Consider the following 19,908-nt stretch of genomic DNA (forward strand, 5'->3'; position numbering starts at 1 on the left):
CAGGATTTTCTTGCTATCGAGGGTCAATAGTGCCATCTACTGATACTTTGTTAATGAGACTGCTCCTAATTGCCTGCAGTTCTGTCAGAAACTTCTGTAATTTAGAAGGAAGTCTTCTATACTATCCATTATGTCAGGCAGCATTTCAGAAGAACTTGAATTTGGAAAAAAAAAAATCTAGCAGTGGCTCCGTCATTCAAAAAGAAAATTTGTTGCGAATCCTTAGTTTTGTCTAGCACATTTCAGTATGTATCTTCTCTCAGGAAGTTCTAGTGTCTTCATATTTGGGCGTAGTCTTTAAAATTTGTGGGAACTGGATGTGGTTCCGTTACTTTGAAAACTTTCATCAAATGTTAAATTTAGAAGTATAAATATAGCTGTTTTTCATAGAGACTTTTTTTTGCTAAATGTGGTTGATGACTTTCTACCAGAGTTCTTTCACCTCAGTTCTACTATAGAACATCTAGATCTTTTTTCCTGAGATTTTAAGATTATTTTTTTTCAGGGGATTTATGAAGCAAAAGTTAAAAGGTCTAGGAATAAAGTCAGAGAGTTCGGATATATTACTGTAGGTGGTGCATGTAATATTCCTGGAGATAAAGGGATTTGAAGACAGGGTGGTAGGCACCCTGCACAGAGAAGGTGATTTAGAAGTCTCATGCATGCCTGTGTGGAAAAGCATCACCAAGTGATTTTTAAAAAATAGTGTAAAAGCAGAGATCAAGGGGCTGAGAGATCAGGAGACAGGAAGCAGCGAGGCACACTTACAGCGAGGAAGAGAAAATCAGTAAGAGAATCTGTAATAAGGGAAGTTAGCACAGGGGAAAAATATCTGTTGTGCAATGGCAGAGCAGGAGAAGAATTGAAAAGGAAATTGAAGGTGGCAAATAGGGATCCCAAATGTGATGTTCATTCATCATAGGATGATTGATTAACTGTGACAAGTGATGAAATTATCCCTGATAAATAATTGAAGCTACATGTTTTTGAAATGTTCTTGTGGTAGTTGATGGTATAGTGTTTGTTGTTTTTTTGTTTGTTGTTAATAAAAAAATAAGAATATGTATATCGGAGAACATACTAAATACCTATATATTGTCTGTTAATCTTGAATAACTGTAAAAAGGTCATCTCAAAATTGCATTCTTGAAAGACGAGAATTGTATGTTACTATAATGATCACAACAGCTTTAATTTGATTAGTGGTGTTGTGTTAATATGGTTGTTTTAAAAGGGAATAGTAGAATATTTCGAGTTGATAAAAGCATTGTATGCCAATTTGTTAATCATTTCCATACCTTTCCAGGGCAAAATATCATAAATTAAAATATGGCACAGAATTGAACCAAGGTGACTTGAAAATGCCAACTTTTGAATCAGGTAACTTTTTTTGACAACAGCCTGCTTTAGCATTATTTGTTCGACATAAATTGTTCTAGATTCTCTTTGTTTATTGCAATTTTCAGTCTTTTTTTCCCCATTCAAGTACATTATAGAGAAAATATCTAGGAAAAGTGTTATGTTGGGTCAATATTTTTATCTCTAAATCAGAATGTTTTTTTTTCTTTTCTGAAACAGCTCTGAACATCAAAGAAAGTTTTAAATAGTTGCACAATTCCTTATTTAGCTGCTGCTTCTCTTACTTCTTAGATATCTCTTGTTGAAGGATTTAATGTTTTACACCAGTGTGACATCCATTTAGAAGGAAAGCATAAGTGCAGAATAAATATCGGAAATACTTCTGGTTTTGATGCTGTTATAGGATGATAGTTTTTAAAGAATGAGGGAAAAAAATTACTGTGTTGTCCTGGAAAAAGTTGAGTTTTTTTTTTTTTATCTTAAATGAAGGGAGAGTGTTCTAAGAGGAAAAATTAGCCTGACTTTTTGCACCCTGGAGTGCTTGTGATTTTACAACACTGATAAGAAGTTGATCATAACAGTTTTGCTCTTCACAGTATTGCTTGTAGAGAAAATAATTTTTCATAATTGCACTTACTGCACTTATTTATTAATTCCACTAATTAATAAATAAAATGAATGTGGCTTCTATTGAAATGTTGGTCTTCTGGAAAGTTGCATTGTTGGCCTGTATTTTAGTAATGTGCCTTATAATTGTGGCCTGCAGATCCTTTTTGTTGTTTTCTTCCTGTTTTCTTCTGCTTCAGAAGTGTCACATTTTGGGTACTTATACCCCCAGTTGAAACTAGAGATCACGATGAATATTTTTTACTTGATGGGAGTTTTAGCATATATTTAAATGCAGAGGAAGTTAGGTGTTTTAATTCTTAAGCTCTTAATTTTTCCCATGTTTTATAGTCTCTGCCATAGTAGGTGCAGTGGATTCTAGATGTTATTTGTTGATAGTAGGCTAATGGAATTTGTGTTAAAGTTGACATGCTTGTTTTCTCCAAATGCTACTGTGTAACTTCATTTTTGTCTTTCATTCTTCTTTTAACTGTATTTTGCTTTAGTGTTTTTCAAGTCACTTTCTAATCCTCTCAGCGTTGTGGAAGAGGTATACTTCTTGCATTAACATTTCTTAGCAGTAACACTTGAGCCAGTTAGGGCCAGACTTTCTTCTGTGTACAAGTTAAATACTTTTTCAGTTCTGTTTCTCCAAGTAGAGGATTAGAATTTTTGAACTCATTTCGTTATGTTAAATTATTTGCTTTATTCTTTAACAGAAAATTAAGGGGGAAAAAAGCTATTTTAATTAAAGAAAAAAGAAAGGCTTTAAAATAGATGCTGCCCTATGCAGGTTTAAGATTTGCTTTAGCTTCACTGGTGTCTTGTAAAAAGCTGAATTAAAATAATAATAATAATAATAAAAAACTAAATATGATGCTATCTTTCAGAAGAAACCAAAGATACGGACGTTCCTGCAGTACCTCAAAATAGCCAACTGACCTGGAAGCAAGGCAGACAATTACTAAGACAGTAAGTAATGTTGTTGGGATATTGGTGTATTCAAACTGTTTTCTAAAGTCTTATGAGCTGTGTATATGCTTACTCTTTGATACCGGGTAATTGAGGTGGGCAGATGGTGACTTGTCATACAGGTTTTATAGTCTTGACCTTTAAGCAATATAGATGGAGCTTTTCCATGTGAAATGGGTGGAGATGAGGTTTATTTTAAAATAAGTGCCACTATAATACATTTTATAGAAAGAGTTGATACTGATTTATTTCCTTTTCCCTCAAATGTGCTTTCCTCTTTTTCCTCTTAATGTGTATAGGTATCTGCAGGAAGTAGGTTATACAGATACGATATTGGATGTACGCTCCCAGCGGGTCAGGTCTTTGCTTGGGCTCTCCAATTCAGAACCAAATGGTTCAGTAGAGACAAAGAACTTAGAACAGATTCTCAATGGGGGTGAATCTCCTTCATCAAAGCAAAAGGGACAGGAAATCAAAAGGTAAGTGAAGAGGTGAGAAATGCATGAAGTTACAGTTTATTCTGCAGAGTCATTTTAATGTACTGATCAGTTCACGTTGAACTTCAGACTCTGAAGGCTCTGAACCCTGTGAGCATAGCGGACTACAAATGGTTATGAACTTAAATAAAATTGATTCTAAGTCTTGTGTAGAAAATATATAGGGTTATATGACATAAATTTATCTTCAATAGCACTTTGGAATTACTATTTTAAGGAAAGATACTGATGAGTGTTGCAGAGTGAAGAATTAGCTGGAGAAGCTTTTTATGCAACAATTCATTGTCATTGTGTTTGTTTTAAAATTCTTAAGGTATTAAATCAGGTAGTAATTTAATTTGATTAATGTTCTAAAATCTCTTGAGTAGGTAAATCTCTCTCCCTGTTCATGTTTTTATTTTTCTAGGAATTCTGGTGATGTTCTTGAAACATTTAACTTCTTAGAAAATGCAGATGATAGTGATGAAGAAGAGGAGAGTGACATGATAGAAGATATTGCAGAAGGAAAAGAAAAGCACCGGATAAATAAGAAACATAAAGTAAAATACTTTTTTATATATTGCTTTGTACACATAAATGTCTTTTTAAAAGGGAAATCTTTTTCCTTTTTCCCTCCCAGACAGTTATAAGTATGTCATGTTTTTTATTCCTGTGCTAGAAGATTTTCCCTGTCACCAGGGTTTCTTTATGCAAAGAGGTTGATTTAGGACCACTGTACTGACAGTTCTATTATGTTTTGCTCAGCAAAGAATTTCACAGTATTATGGTGCCTCTGGCTGCATTGAATTTTCATAAATAGCTAGAAACATTAGCTCAGCTTGATGCAAGTCTGAATCTCCCAACTTGACTTGTCAGGAAGGGTTTTACACACCTTTAGTATTAATTTGTACTTCTGCTAAATAGATAAATCAAAAGACTGGTTGAATATTTTTTCTTCTAGGGCAGTAGGTAGTCTGATAAACATATCTAGTGAGTAAATCACTAAAGCATTTGTGAAGACAGTGCGGTTATATTTTAATCCTTGACGAAGCTTTTTTTATTAAAAAGTAATAACTGAAAGATTGTTTACCTTTGTAAATATTGTGTCCCTATGCAAAAGTATAAGAATATTGCCCAACTCTTACAGAAACACAGCCTCACATGGAAATTTTCTTCACCTGCAGAATGAAAGAAAACATTTGAATGATGCCTTAGCAGGGAGTTATAAAGCTTCTCTAGAAATCTGTTAATATTGCAAGAAAATCAACAACAGTTTTTGGTTGAGACTTCTTAAATCAAAAACAAAGTTGTGGATGTACTTGTTTGTTAAACTTTGTGTCAGTGCTCTTTTCCCTTCTAATGATCACTGGGCTTTGCTGATTTTTTTGATGGTAAGCAGCTCTACTTCTGACTAGATTTAAGTACCTTTTTCTGCATTTCATGTTGGAAAGTGTTTTCCTATGCAACTAAGTCTTCAGTGAGAGTAATCTATATAATTTCTAAGTTAAATATTTGAGTATGAGAAAGGTTCATGGTTCAAATACAGGAAGTTTTTTTTAATCTGTTTTCAGATTGGTAATGAAGGTTTAGCTGCAGACCTTACAGATGACCCTGATACTGAAGAAGCTTTGAAAGAATTTGATTTTTTAGTAACAGCTGAAGATGGTGAGGGAGCTGGAGAAGCCCGAAGTTCAGGAGATGGAACTGAGTGGGGTAAGATGCCAACAAAAGAATGTACAAAATAAAGGAAAACTTGTTCATGACATCATATTAGTGTTGCAGTCTATGCTAAGGTGGTGTGGATGTGTGGATGATTGTGAAGGTCATATACTGGTGATTAGATGATAGTATATTTATTTACTATTGCAGTTGCCAGAAATTCAGTTACAGTTATGTTTAATGTTTTGGTTTTATTTTCAGAAAATTTCCCCTGAAATATATTTTCTTGTTTGAATAGGGAGGACTAGGGTACTGAATATTTTTTTTTATACCTGAATTAAGTTGGCTTTTATATCTGTGTTGTTTTTGTTTGTTTCTGATAGGGAGCTTTAAAGTTTTTGTTCTCAAGTTAAATGAATTTCTTCGGTGTGCTTGCAAAAATGCAGATGGGTGTATTTAGATTTTTTGACTTGAGATTTTTTTAGATGTTACTGCTAATGTAATTTCCATTAGTAGAATCAAAACCAAAAAAACAAAAACCAACCACAACCTTTTATACTGGCCCAACTTTTTATTTACTTACTTTAATTTAGAGTGCATAATAAAATTAAGGAGATTACTAATTCAATGTGAAACAAAGCAAAATGAGTTAAGTAACTTTCAGAAGCTCTTAGAGCCTACATATTTCTAAAGAAGAAACTGAAAGAGTGTGAGAACTTGAGTAGGAATAAGAATTAATGAAGAACAGAGCCATTCACATTTGTCCTGCAATGGGGAATTGACAGTTTCTGGTCTGTCATAAACAATTCTGTGGTTTCAGTCTTTAACTGTAAAGCCAAGAAGTGCCACTAGATCATCCTATTTGATCATCTTATGCTATTGAGACAGTTAATTTGTTATACTTATGGAATATAAATACCTACAGAAATCAAAATACTAGCATATCATCTAATCTGGATTTTGCAGGTAGCAAGGATTAGGAAGTGTTCTGTCTTGGAAATCAGTATCAGTGTTAGTCACCTGTTTTGTTTTTTTAAAAAAAGCTCTTATTTCTAGTTGGAAGATGAAGCCAGGCAAACTGTAACCTTTCGTTTCAGTAGTAACTACCTAGATTTAGAAGTGCTGTAGTTGGCTGGTGTTGTTCCCCTTTGAAGGCTATGTTTTCTGATTAGTTATCTTTAGTCATCTTTTTATTTAGCCAAGAGGGCAGATCCCTGAGTAGGCTGTGAAGCAAAGGTTCTGATTGAATTTGCAACTTCCCTTCAAATATTGAATGTTGCAGGAAGTTCTGGTTCTAGAATTAGTCTCACCACTGCTGTATATAGAAGGAAAGACGACTTGATGCCTTAACTCATGAAAAGATTTATTGATTTTTGTCACAGCATACTGCTGGAGTTTAGTATTCTAGTTTGTCTATTTCAGTTCCAAGTATCTCCTTTCCAAGCCTGTTATATCTCTGTCATTTTTAGTCAGCTGCCCAGAATGCTGGGGTTCTAATTTAGTTGAAATGCTGATGTCGCAAGACAAAAATTTTCAAACTTGTTTTCAAGGAGTTGAGTTGCTGTCCCAAACTTCAAATAGATTTATTTATTTAAAAACCAAATTGACCCACAGTGCTTTTCAGAGAGCAGTTTTAAAGTGTCTTTTATTATAGTGTAAGTGAACCCACAGGAAGCGAGGCAGAGCATTTTAGGAGTTTGTGGGCACTTATGACAGTTTTGTTCTGACAACTAGTTTAACCACAATAATTCTCTTGCTATCAAACCCCTCATGTCTGAGGCAAGGAAGGAGGAAATGCACATAAACCTACTTCCATCTTAAAAAGTACGTATTCTACATTTTGCCCCCCTGAAAAAAATCCATAAGTTTTATAGTTTGTACTAACAGAAGACTTGCTTGTAACTGCACGTCAGTGATTTTAATACAGCTGTTACTTCCTTAAATAGATGCTGAAGGATACAGTCTATCGGGTCTTGGGATTGTGTCACTTCTTTTAAAGATCATTGTGTAAATTTGAAATGCTTGAAGACAATGTTTTTTTATTACCTATCAAAAATAACATTTCAAGTGTTGTCCCACTTAAATGCCTTCTAAAAATGATAGGTTGCCTGAACCTGTCCCTATTACAGCCTGTCCTGTTATTTTGAGCTCCATGAAACTGCTATTATTTGAAATCTCAAGGCCCATCCATAGGTTTATTTATTTATTTATTAGAACTTCTTTGAAATAAATACTTGTCATTCCTTTCTAAACAATTGTACCAAACACCAATTTTAGTATTTCAGTTGTAATTCATTCTTCTCTTTCAGAATATGAACAGTTGCTCACTTCTGTTCTCAGCTTTTTTTCTTCCTGTTTCAGTCTTCCCTGTCAGTGGCATCGTCCTGTCACTTCTTACTCTTGTGAGGATTTGGGCTCATAAAAATGTAAAGAACCAATGTTTAAATATATATTTCTTTATAATGCTTTCATTTAACATATGGAAATCAAACTTCTGATGTTTAGACTCTAAACCTTTTGCCCAGTCTTGCTTTATTGTTACTTGCAAAGCTTAATTATCCAAGTACTACTTGCATGTAACTCCAGATATGCTAAAATTTTTCATCACAAATTTGATCATTACATCAGTGCTATTAGGGACTTGAGAAAATCAGCCAGCCACCAAGTGCGGAAGTTTTCTGTTTTTTCTTCCTATAATAAAACTTCTTATGAGCACGTTCTCTTTTATGAATACCTCATTTAATATACTTGGAGTCTTAAGTTATTTTCGGGTATTGTGATATAAAATCTTACGAAACATGATGTTTTATTAGGAGCAGTTCATCTTCAAAATACTGAAAGATGAGCAAATTCAAGTGATGTTAAATGAAGTATTAATGTATACAGCACATTCAAAAACAAATGTATCTTTTCAGATTAAAAATGCTTTGAAATGCTTTGTGGTAAAGCAGTATCAAGAAAAAGCTGTGTATGTAAGTTCTGTTCCCTTGACCAAACAGGAATAAAAGAAGTGTTACATGTTGTTGCATAGTATGTCACATGTTACAAATGTTACATATTATGTAGGCTTTTTATTCTACTTGTGATTTCTGTCTAACATGTTCACTGCATTTTTCTTCTCTACGCAACGCAGAAATTTTGTTTCCTGGTGGAGCGTGACTCGGAGAATTACTGCCTGTGCCCAGAATTGTGGGTGGCAGAGCGACTGGAATTCAGAGTCTCCTGGGTCATTTTTTAAAACAGGATTTCTTTTTCCTCTTTAATTTTTTCTCCACTAAATGGTATTGACTAGTAGTCATCCTGGATCCTCTGCACAGTCCTGGTGTCAATTTAGTATGAATTAGAACCACTACAGGCAATTTGAAGAAGTTCAATACCAGAGGAGATTTATGGAAGAGTCTAGTTATGTGACTTTGTTCTGAAATATGTAGGCATAACTGAGAGAAATACTTTAATATTTTCCTAAAAATCATCTCTGAAATTAATTTCAGAGCTTTGCTGATTAATCTGAGGTAGTATTTTAACTAGTTTTCTATTTCCGACCTACATTTCAGTAGCCAATGCCATTGTTTTGGAGTATTTATGCCTGCAGACATAAGTTTTCCCTGCTATCTGAATGAGCCCAGTTCCTTTAAATTCTTTGATAACTTATTGTTCTTTTTTGTTTGTTTTCTTGATCCTCAGACATTTCCTAAACTTTCAACGTAGTGCAGACTAGACATATTGCTTCAATTTTGTCACCACCATCACTGAGTTATGTGTACTCCTGGTTTAGTACATCATACTTTTGAAAACATACCAGAAAGTTGTGACATTTTGTGACAGCATTACATCATTGCTATATATGTTCTGCTTCTGGTTCAGTTTAATTCTCAAATCCTTCTCTACAATGCTGCAACCTGCCTGATTGTTTTCCTTCTCTTAATGTTGCTTTGGATTTTTTCCCTTTTCCACCGAATTTCTTTTTTTTTTTTTTTTTCCCCTGTGGTTTTGTTTGTTTTTGTTTGCTTGCTTTTCTGATTTCCTTCCTCTTTTTTAGGGACATATCCTATGACATGTTTCTGTACCTCTTCGATTTCCTGATAAGCAGTATATTTCTGTCAGTATTTTGACCCTGTACTCATAAAGATTGAGGTCTTTCTGTTCGCAGTTTGGTAGTTGTAGCTGTGGTTTAGGTATAAGAGGTAATTATTCCATTTCCCTCCCCACAGTTAATTTTGGACAGTTCTAGAGACATTCACATTGTATTCAGCTTCTTGCCTTCTCAACTCTTGCCAGTCCTCTATTCTACCTCTTTGATCAAGCTTATTTCTTTGTCATTGATCTGCCCTACCTGAATGATGGTCTTTTGGTAGATGCATCAGTATCCTAGAATACTTTGCCATTCTTTGTCATGTTTTGTCTTGAAACATTTGTACTTCATAAAACCAAGGGCTGTTAGTTTAAGTTCTGCTTCCTAAATGCTTGTTTCTTTTTCTTTGCTCTAAAAGGCTTCTCTAGTGTACTTCTATGATTCAAATAGTTATAATATCAAAAATTGCAGTTTTATGGAGACACTGATATTGTAGGCATAATTGGAAGTTGGGAACTGAGGAACTTAGTTTTATTATTTTGTCTAATATCTTCTGTGAGCATAAGCTTGACTAATGTATAAGCCAAATTGGGTTGATGCTTAGTTGTTCTGTAGATAAAGTCCTTCTGCAAATGTTACATTTACCTTACCTTAGAAACACATTTATGCTTTTCCTCATTTAGTCTTTCCAGAAATGTTTGAGATAGTTTAGAAAGGTGGAGACTTGACTTTCTGTGGATAATAAATAAATTGGATAATAAATGAATATTAACTATTTTGTCAAACGGAAAAAGACAAATATTCTAAAATAACTGTGGAATGTGGTACTTTCTAGTAATTATAATGTGATTGCTGAAATGCAATTTATTCACATTTGTGAAATAATTTTATCCATCTTCATGTGAAACGCTGTATTCATAGGCTTGTTCCCCTCGTTATATGTAGGATCAAGGTTTCTTGTGCATGTAGAATGAGTGCGAGGATGCATGGTGGTCTTCATGAATAAACTGGCACTGACTTACTCAGCTTGCATTTTCATGAGTAATATAGCATGAGTACTTTCATTTGCTTATTCAATACTGGCTGAATAACTTAACACTGTCTTTCTAAAGATGCACTAATAGTTTCTGAGCACCAATGAATTTTTGTGTATTTTGAAGTGTGTAACATGAAGTTACTTATGAAGCTTAATTTGTTTGCTCCTTAGTAACAAATTAACATACAATTTTCCAAAATATAATTGATACTAAGCAGTGCCTTGGAAAACTGAAACAAGATTTAGTATTTTGTTTCTGCTTTAAACTTTAAACTGAGACTGCACCTTTAAAGATTTATTAAGAACTTTTATTGATGCTCTTATACAGCTATTATAGTAAATCACCAACAGCTTGCATTGCCAATTGCTGTTTTTTTTCTTTTAATAATATGCTGCATGTAGACAAAGATGACCTGTCCCCAACTGCTGAGGTTTGGGATGTAGACCAGGGGCTAATAAGTAAACTGAAGGAACAGTACAAGAAGGAACGAAAGGGGAAGAAAGGGGTAAAGAGTAAGTGCAGATTCTGAATCTTGTAATGCAACGCTTTTTTGCTTATCTATATAGAAGATTTTTTTTTTTCCTCATGAGTTCTGTTTTATTTATTTATTTCCATTAAACATTGTTTTCTGTAACGGGGGCAACCAACTTTAACTTTCTAACTGCTGAATGTGAATGTTGAAACCTATATCTCCAGCCATTTACTAGATGGGACAAATGTGTTGAGAACACAGAAACTTTAAGTAGGTAAAAGAGAACTGCTTTGTAACGAGAGTACAAAAATAGCGAACAATTTACAGTTTGGGGTTGTTTCTACTCCAGAAAGTTTGCTGAAAGAAAATTTAAGCTTTCTCCACTTCTTAAAATGTAATAATGTACTGGTGTTGTGGTTGTTCTTTTAATCATGAGCTTGAATCAAGCTATAATTGCTGTTTATGGTCTTCTATACTTTCGCAATCTAAGGCAAGATGAGAATGGAAGAAAAAAAAAAGGCTGGTAATTTGATTGTTATTTTGTGGCTTTGTTTATTATATAATCTTTATTTTGTGTTGTCCTTCCCTGTTCTGAGCAGTTGACGCGTTTTGTTTAACGCCTCTTTAGTTTTTAAGAGTTTTCACACTGGCTGCCCTTTTTGAATGATGTTAAACTAGACTTTCAACATTAACTACATAATAAAATTATTTTGTAACTTTTACCATCAGCTCTAAAAAGTTATCAGTGGGCAAAATGTTATTAAATTAGCATAGAGAAGCTCCCTTGATAGCAGGTTTCTTATTTCGGAAGTATATTATTACAGTTTCTAGCTGTATTTAGTTAAAAGAAAAAATAAAGCCTGTATTTGAAAAAAAAAAAAGTCAATATGTACTAACTAAAGCAGGTGGTAAATAAAATACAATGTTTTATAAAGAATTCTGTAATTCATTAAGATTTGAGATTAAGTTCTGACAAAATTCAGTTGGTGCATGTTGTTTTTCAGCAGTTTTGCATGACTCTCATGCATGCATATAGGTGCACACAAATATTTTTTTTTGCCAGAGCATAAAGATACTTTTATTCAGTTTTTGGTTTCATTTTTAGAATTTATGTTAGTAATCTGGATGATAATGCTCATTTAACATGTAAATAAGCATTTGACAGTCAAGTTCACATGAAGTATTCTGTAAGGTTAGATACCTCCTATTAATAGTAAAATGTACCTCTTATTTGAATTTTTCTTAGTGAACTTCACCTTTTAGACTGTTGGAATGTAAATTCCACATTTTAGACTACATTATGTAATGGCTGCATAATAGCAGCAAATGTTTTGATTTATGGGGAAAATAGTATTTATTTAGGGGATTTTCTTATTTCTCTTAAAATATTTGTTTCTTTGGGATTATCTCATAGTGAAAGTTCTCAAAACTATACTTTTGATTCTAACCTTTTCACACCCACAATACCAGGTAGCATTTTCTGGCTTCTGCATGGTGAGCAGCTCTGAAAGTGACAAGTAGTGTTGCTGTAGGAGTATAAATAGAACGAAAAGCCATTACCAGGTCTCCCTATTTATTTTGTTTTTATCATTTGGACTTGTATAAAAACAATTTATTTCCTGCACTTGTTGCTTATTTGGCTGCTATGCAATTAAGAATTTTCACAATCATTTTGTTTTCCCAATTTGTAGCAGTCGTACAGCTTCCAGAAGAGGAGTATAATCCTCACCCATTAGGAAAAAATGATGTTTTAGTGGTCAATAGTGCTGATTAAATTGTTAGACAATCACTTAGGTTAAGTAGTAATTATATAATATCTGAAGTGTTCAATTGCAAAATTGAAAAGGTTAACATGTTTCTCTCATTCTGCTTTCCTGCAGCTGTTAGAAACAGTAACACACGAAATTTTGCACCATGAATGATATGACATGGTTGTCGTTGGTTATTATTTGACTTGCATTGTCTTCTGACAATGTGTGTTCCTCTATCAAAACTTAAGTTTTTTCTTCATCTAAAGTCATTTTTAAACTTGAATATGTTTGCATAAGAGAAATAATTAGGAGACAACTGTGCGTCACAGTGCTGTGAGGTGATACAAGTCACTGTTTAAAGTTTTGGTTGTGGTTTAGTTTTTTGTTGTTGTTTTTAATTTTAATTATCTTTTGGGAATCCCTGAGCTTATATTAGTAGTCTTACAGGTTGGTTTGTGGGATTCTGTAGTTGTCAGATCTATTATAATAATTTCTAATTAAAAATTGACCTTTAAATCACTGATGTGATTGAACAGCATAACTTCCATACACAATAAAAGCATGTGTTTAGGGTGGGACATGTTGCCTTGCAGTGTTTGGAGGGCAGACATTATAATGGGTTTTATTGGACCAGCATCTGGGAACTGTCCCATAATATACATTTAGACTGTTTTATTCATGACAGGATCTTTGTGGCCCTGGCCCGGGTATATGATAACTTTCATTCCATTTGTGGAGGTTAATAAGGGAACAGAAGATGTGATTTATTTTGATACTTCTGTAGTTTGCATTCATATGCTTTCTTCTGGGGGGAACACTCTGATTTAGGTTGTCTACTGCTGACATACACGTCTTCATAATGTAATTTCTGCTCTTTTTCCTTTTTTGTTTTTGTTATCTGTCAGAGTAGTCAAAGTATTATGTGGAAGTACTACTTTCGTATGAAAGGAATTAAAAAAAATGCTCTAATTACATTACCTTTGTAATAAAATCAGTAAAATAACCCAAAGTCTGGCCATTGAGGTTGTGGGATGTTTTTAAAGACACATACAGTATATTCTAGACTTAACTCCTTATTCATCTATTATAATTAGGTTTGATTTCTTCAGAAGTTTTTTCTTACAATCTTACCTTCTACACTAATATGCTAAATTTAAGGTATTAAACTTTTTGCCCAAGTTGGATAAAACAAGCTTTTGCAGGCAAATCAGGTGTTAACAGTTTTTTGGATACCCTTTCTCAAATTTTCACAACATGATTGTGGAAATGGTGCATGTCCAATTTGATGCAATTAGATAAGACTAGTGTGTTCTTAGCAGTTAGAAAAATAGTTTTCACATCTTAAATTGTATGTTTAGATCACATTAAATGGAGGTCCTTTTACTGTTTTTTTTTCTTCTTTTCCTGGTCCATGACAGTTCTCTCATTCTTTCTGCTTCAGCCTAATTGTTCTGTATTTATGGAATAATTTGGATGTACCTATCTTGACAGCATCACAGGTTGATGCAAAAGGATCACTGTTAGATTCTGACTCTTACATCTTGGAACTAATACAATCTGTTTGACATGTCAGACCACAGCTTTTTTGTGCTGAATATTTGATTACCTTTTTTCTCTTTTGATCTCTAAAGGAGATTCTAGGTGTTCTACCATTACCATTAACAGGTAATGTTAGATTCTAGGTGTTCTACCATTACCATTAACAGGTGATCTACCATAACCATTAACAGGTTTATGTTTACTGATTGTTGTCTTTCATCATGAAAACTAGAACATAGCCATTTAGCGCATTGAACATAGCTGCACATTCTAATCCTTAAAGATCTTTGTAACATTTAGAACACTTCAACGGTACGCAGGCACACTTAGTAGAAAGCAGAAATCTCTACAGTCTTCTGTAGTGATCTCCCAGTCATGAGTGTTGGCGTTTTTAGCATGAAGTACAGAGTAGCAGTTTGAAATGGCATCTGCTGCTTTCTCCCTCTGTTGTGTGATGGATTGAGGGCCGTTCTGAGGTGAATGCCTGAAGGACAAGAAGTGACTGAACTTGCTGAAGAACACCTAAGTCAAAGTTGACAATCCCCTAAGTAATGACATATTAAGTGACTGGCTGGCTCAAGATAGCAGTGGTTAGCAGAGTAAACAGGACGACTGCTAGTTACTTCTCTCTGAGCATGCTCTGAGGCAGTTTTCTCATGCCCTTCTGTTCAGGGTGAGAGCACTTACAAAAGGTGCTTCCAGTTTGGATGTGAATAAAATCTAGTAAGTTATTTTTTGGCATTTTCCCTGAATAGTTTGGATTTATCAACACGAAGACAAATGTGTTTTCTTCTGGAGAGCAAAGAGTATATTCAAGTAGACAGTTCAGGGTACCAGTTGTTAGTGTTATCATGCAACTTAGTGATTGCTCTATAATATCTTCAAGAGTATATCAGCTGATGATCACCTCAAGCTGTCAGCTTTCTGTCTGACAAGCAACTGGAATAGAAAAGACACAAAAGCAAGCTCTGCAGTCTGTACAGTTGAGACCTTTAAGAACGTTGAGACCTTTAAGAATGTCTTTTATAAATATCTCACCTCTGCTGACTGCAATTAACTGGTACACATTTGAAATGAGATCTTAACCACGTCAGTTCAGTGGCTATTGGAAAAAAGTGTTGATGCATAGGAGATATTCCTCACACTAGTGAGGAGGGACCTCCTTCACCTCCTTGGTCAGAGGAATCTTCTTAGATCTGTGCTCTTCAGGGCAAATACAGTTCTTTTCAGTCTGCTGACGTCTACAAGAAGTGGTAAGATAATATGATAGAATAGATCATCAAACTCTGTAAGATGAAGTGCACAAAAGGACAGTAACATAGTCAGGACTTAAAATGCAGTGTAACTGCGCCAGCAAAAACTGGAAGGTCATTTCAGTTGTATAATGATGGATGTTATTTTCAGGACTTCAACGTCTGTGATATGATAAGACCAGTAACTGTAACATATACTTTGTTCCCCCCACCCTCCTGATAGTTGCTTCTTGTGCTTTCAAATCTAACTGCAATGAAATCTTTTCTGTTCATGCATTTAGAGGAATGTTGCGTGTTCCTGTTAGTAATTCTTTTTGCAATACATTTTTATCAGCTTCCACCATCTCCTCCAGAACTCAAGCAGGTCTCTTTCTATTAATCCTTGCTTTATCCATCTTTATCTTTCTTAATGCAATAATATTGCTTTACTTCTGGATTTATTTGAAATGATTCTACATAAACATTATAACCATAACCAGGGAAGAAAACTTTCACTGTTTTATTACCTGAGATTGTAGGTTTCTAGACTCACTAATACACAGGAGTGAAATGAAACTTAACCATTCAAGAAATCTGTTCTGTTGCATAAGGGAAACTTTTGGAAGCCATCTTTGTTCTCAAACAACTTCTGGGTAGCAGCTTTCATAGACTTAACGGAAATACTATATGTTTCATAAATAAAGTAAGAAACATAACAAAAGTACAAAAAAAGTATGAGGAGTTCTAGTTTGTTTGGCAAAATGAGCATGTTTTATAACTATTAATGTGAATAGTTATATAACATTCTTCTTGGCCTATGCATGGAATGGTTTTGCTGTGATTCCACGTTCAGAAGTATTTTTCATTGTGATCCCTCTGTGCATTATCTACAGAGTATTCAATTATTGATGTATATTTATTTTTGGTGACATGAATATTAACGGTTTTTGTCAAAGAAAGATCTAAAAAACTGAAATGATCAGGTATTATTTCGAAGAGTGTTTTAGAGTTTAAGCATTCAAACATACAGTTCTGCTTTAAATAAGTGATCTCTTATTGTAGTATTTACCTTTTGCTACTTTATAAAATGAACGCTCTTTTTGGTTTTATATCTTTTAAGTGGCACATCAACTCGGAGTGTAATAAATTGCTTCCTAAAGCTTACTTGACCAATAACGGATATGCTAGAAAGTTATTCAAGTATTAATATGCCCTTTTAAATGTAGTAAGTATTTATACTGTAGTGAGCTTAAAAGAAAAACATGCTCCATAGCAGTTTTTTTTTTGAGGGGTCAGCGTAGGTGTGCTGTGTTTATTTTTGTTTAAAACGTTCTGCAGTGTAACTGCCAGCAATACCTGTAAGGACTTCCTTATTGATTAAAATCTGGTTATGTCTTATATCATTGTGGATTGTTTTCTTTAAAAAGAGTCTATCACTGAAATTTGGCATAATGGTTGAAGACTTTAATGAGAAAGCTGTAAGTTGAAAGCAGAAATGAACTTAATTAAAAAGTTTTTTTAATTAAAACATGCTATTGCTAGCCAGTACCTACATCATGAATTTAATGCACATAATTCAGTATATTTTATTTCTTGCGGCATGCTTATATAGTAGATGTGGTATGCATCTGCAGTTTCATATAGTGGTGGGAGCATGCTTAGCCTTGTATTTAATAAACATTTTATATAACTTGAAAACCATTCAAAAGCAGGGAAAGTTAATTGTTTGTTGCACCCCCATTATGATTTATCTGTACTTTTTCCCTCGTTTGTAAGCTTATTTTTTATTTGCACTGTGTTTCAATGTTAAATTGTTTAGTACAGTTAAAGTTGTTTAATACTAATAGCAAATGTTTAATTCATATGTATTTTGTTTAGTAATTATATTCTTTTGATGTTTGGCTTCTCACAAGGGATCTAAGATTGAGGTTTTTTCTCTCCTACAGGGAATTATAAAATAGATCTGCAGAACACAAAGCAGTTATTCTCTGATTTGGTGAATTCAAACTGTTTGCATGCAGTTTTAGACTTAATGCATTTATTCCTCTTGGTTTCCAAAAGAACAATTTTATTAATATACAAAGGAAAAAAAAAGCATTGTATTTATTTGAATGAGGTCCCATTAGCAGTTGTTTTTGTTTACTTAGTTTAATAGATTTTTAGACTTCTGTCAAGTCAAGCGGTAGCAATCAAATGAATTTTTGCTGCTGACGTTAATTTACAGGAGTCAACAGGACAAAACTTCACGACATGATAGCAGATCTTGGCGATGATGAGATACCCCACATCCCTTCAGGAATCATTAATCAATCTAGGTCACCCTCTTCTAGAATGACTGATCATGAAGGTGCAAGAGCAGAGGAAGGTACAAAAAATTCAGCTACTTATTATATTACAGGAGACTTCTTCTAGAAAGCACACACTGTAACATATGTGCCCTCTATAAAGCTTAATGGAGTTGCAGATTGCCACATCATTATTATTTGCAGTTCTTCCCAAATGGTTTTACAAGACTACAGCTTGAATCCCAGTGGCTTATTGTAATTGACCTTTTTTAGAAGTATTTTCAAACAACTTTATGTACAGCTGTGTGATCTGAACCTATTCAGTATTAAATCCCTGTTTGCAGACCCAGTGTTAGCAAAACCTTGTACAAATAGGTTGTTATTGATGGGTTGGGGGAAAAGGTGAGTATTAAAACTTGATACACAGTTTGCATTTTAAAGTGAAATTTAAAAGTGGTTATTTAAGCTTTGAGACTAACCTGTCTCTTTTTCCTCAAGGTTAATGTTTGTTTACTATTTTTAAATTCTCTTGTCCTATTTTACATTGCATCTTTGTATATTGAGGCATTTCTTTACAAAATATTAGTTCCCGTTTTGGGATTACCTTAAGCAATGGAAGTTAATGGCAAACAATAACCTAAATAGCCCAAAATCTTGTTATTCAGCTTTTTGCCATTTTCAGTTTTAAGGTTTTAGTCTTAAAGCAATAGTTTTCATTGTAGTAAGTTCAAGATTAGAATAATGTGGTGTAAATTATCTGTCTTCTACTGAAAAAAAAAAAAAATCAAAATAGTCCACCAAATGCGAATTTGGCTCTTTTAGGATTATCTTTGACCCATAAACCCTGGCATGGTATCAGCTATCCTGAAAGTCAAAACAATTTGCATTTTGCTGACGCTGCTTATCGGTTCTTCTGTTCTTCCATAATCCTTGCTGTCATCCCACCCTTTCCACCTCAAATTCATGTCCCCAGACAAGCAGAAAAATGGAAATTTTTCAGGGAGATTTTCTGATGCTCTTGCAAACTATTAAGTGTTCATCTTTCAGCCTTCTTTTTACTGCCTCTTTTATTTTTGTTTACATTTACAGTTTAAAGATGTACAAGTATCAAATTCACCTGTAGAGTGCAATTGGTGGAGAAAGAGGGGAAAAAAAAACACCTCCTACTGGTGAAGTTTCACCTTGCTGATACATATGTGCATGTATCTTGCAGTATCATTATAAATGTGGTGTGATAGATAGTGGAGAGATACCAGGCTTCTCAGTACCATGTGCTTTAATGTGATGCTTTGTACTAGGCATTTTCAGTAGTCCTCTGGCTGTGTGAAGGTATTATGGGCGTGTTAATCCTGCAGTTAAAGGTCCCTCAGTCCATGGGCCATACATGTTGTGCAGAGGAACACATTAAGGGCAAGCTATTTAACTCTCGTCTATTTAAGAGGCTTTGTATCTCGAGTCATAAGGTACACAACATTCTCTCTGAAGAAATAGGTAGTAAATTTGAACATGGTATCAAAGACGACACTATACTTCAATTAAAGATCATCTAAACTATTCTCAAGTGAAGTGTGCCTTCAGGATTGTATTTCCATGCTACTTAATATGCTCATATATTTTCAGTTTATCAGTTCAGTTTGCTGAGCTTTATTCATTAAGAGCAGTAACAGGAGTGTCTTAATTATTGTATGTGTTACCTGTGGTTTCTGCATACCTTTCCAAGTGGAATAGTGGAGTGTAAATTTTACTGTTTGGTCAGAAATTCTATCCTCAATGCTATGTGACTCATTGTCTGTCTTTTTATACCAGGTGGTGCAAAATTGCAAGCAAGCAAACTTAGTGTAGTCTTTGTATTCTTTCTAGGTCTGTCTTTTTTTTAACAAGAGCAAAGTAGTTCATTATCATAAGATGCTGATATTGCTCAGTGTTTTATTCTGCTATGTTTTAAAAGTTAAGCTTTTTGGCAGACAGCTTTACGAATCAATCATATATCCTCTGGGGCACACTAGCCTAATGAACATTACCAAGCTGTAATGTTCTTATGACTGTACATAAGGTTTATGCTACACTCTACTTTAAGTGTTCCAGTTCTGTTATATATTGAGCGGTTGGTAACTTTATTTTCATGCATATAACAAAGTGTTTAAGCTCACTTGTTTTGTTTTTTTCCTGGTGAGGGTTAGGGGGCCAGGGAAGAAAGCATGATTCTATTAGAACTATGGTTCTAATTGGCTGGGAATATGTTTTACATTTCTGAAAGTTACTTTATATTTTTATTTTTTTACTCAAGTGTCTGGTTAAATATGATGAGAAAATTGTTTTGCTATAATTAAATTTTATATTTTTAGCTGTAAGAAATCAGTGTTTTTCATTTTGCCATATTGTAAGATCTTCAGAAAAACAGAATGAACTGCAGCATGTTTCTTTATCCAATATGTTGTATAGCAAATT

The 19,908-nt window shown here is 34.0% G+C and overlaps 1 protein-coding gene across 5 annotated transcripts in view; it reads left to right on the plus strand.

Moving 5' to 3' along the window:
• Nucleotides 1-19,908, plus strand: part of STRN3 (striatin 3) — a 60,039-nt gene that overhangs the window by 23,911 nt on the left and 16,220 nt on the right. The window contains exons 3-9 of one of the 5 annotated variants that reach the window (XM_035327730.1): nt 1,307-1,380; nt 2,856-2,937; nt 3,237-3,416; nt 3,841-3,973; nt 4,985-5,126; nt 10,583-10,693; nt 17,400-17,540. In XM_035327730.1, the coding sequence (XP_035183621.1) occupies nt 1,307-1,380; nt 2,856-2,937; nt 3,237-3,416; nt 3,841-3,973; nt 4,985-5,126; nt 10,583-10,693; nt 17,400-17,540 (863 nt within the window). The remainder of the gene's footprint in view (nt 1-1,306; nt 1,381-2,855; nt 2,938-3,236; nt 3,417-3,840; nt 3,974-4,984; nt 5,127-10,582; nt 10,694-17,399; nt 17,541-19,908) is intronic. The other 4 variants (XM_035327731.1, XM_035327733.1, XM_035327732.1 and 1 more) reach the window with 4 other exon arrangements.

Source organism: Oxyura jamaicensis, chromosome 5, assembly GCF_011077185.1.
Source record: "Oxyura jamaicensis isolate SHBP4307 breed ruddy duck chromosome 5, BPBGC_Ojam_1.0, whole genome shotgun sequence".
Classification (NCBI taxonomy): Eukaryota; Metazoa; Chordata; class Aves; order Anseriformes; family Anatidae; genus Oxyura; species Oxyura jamaicensis.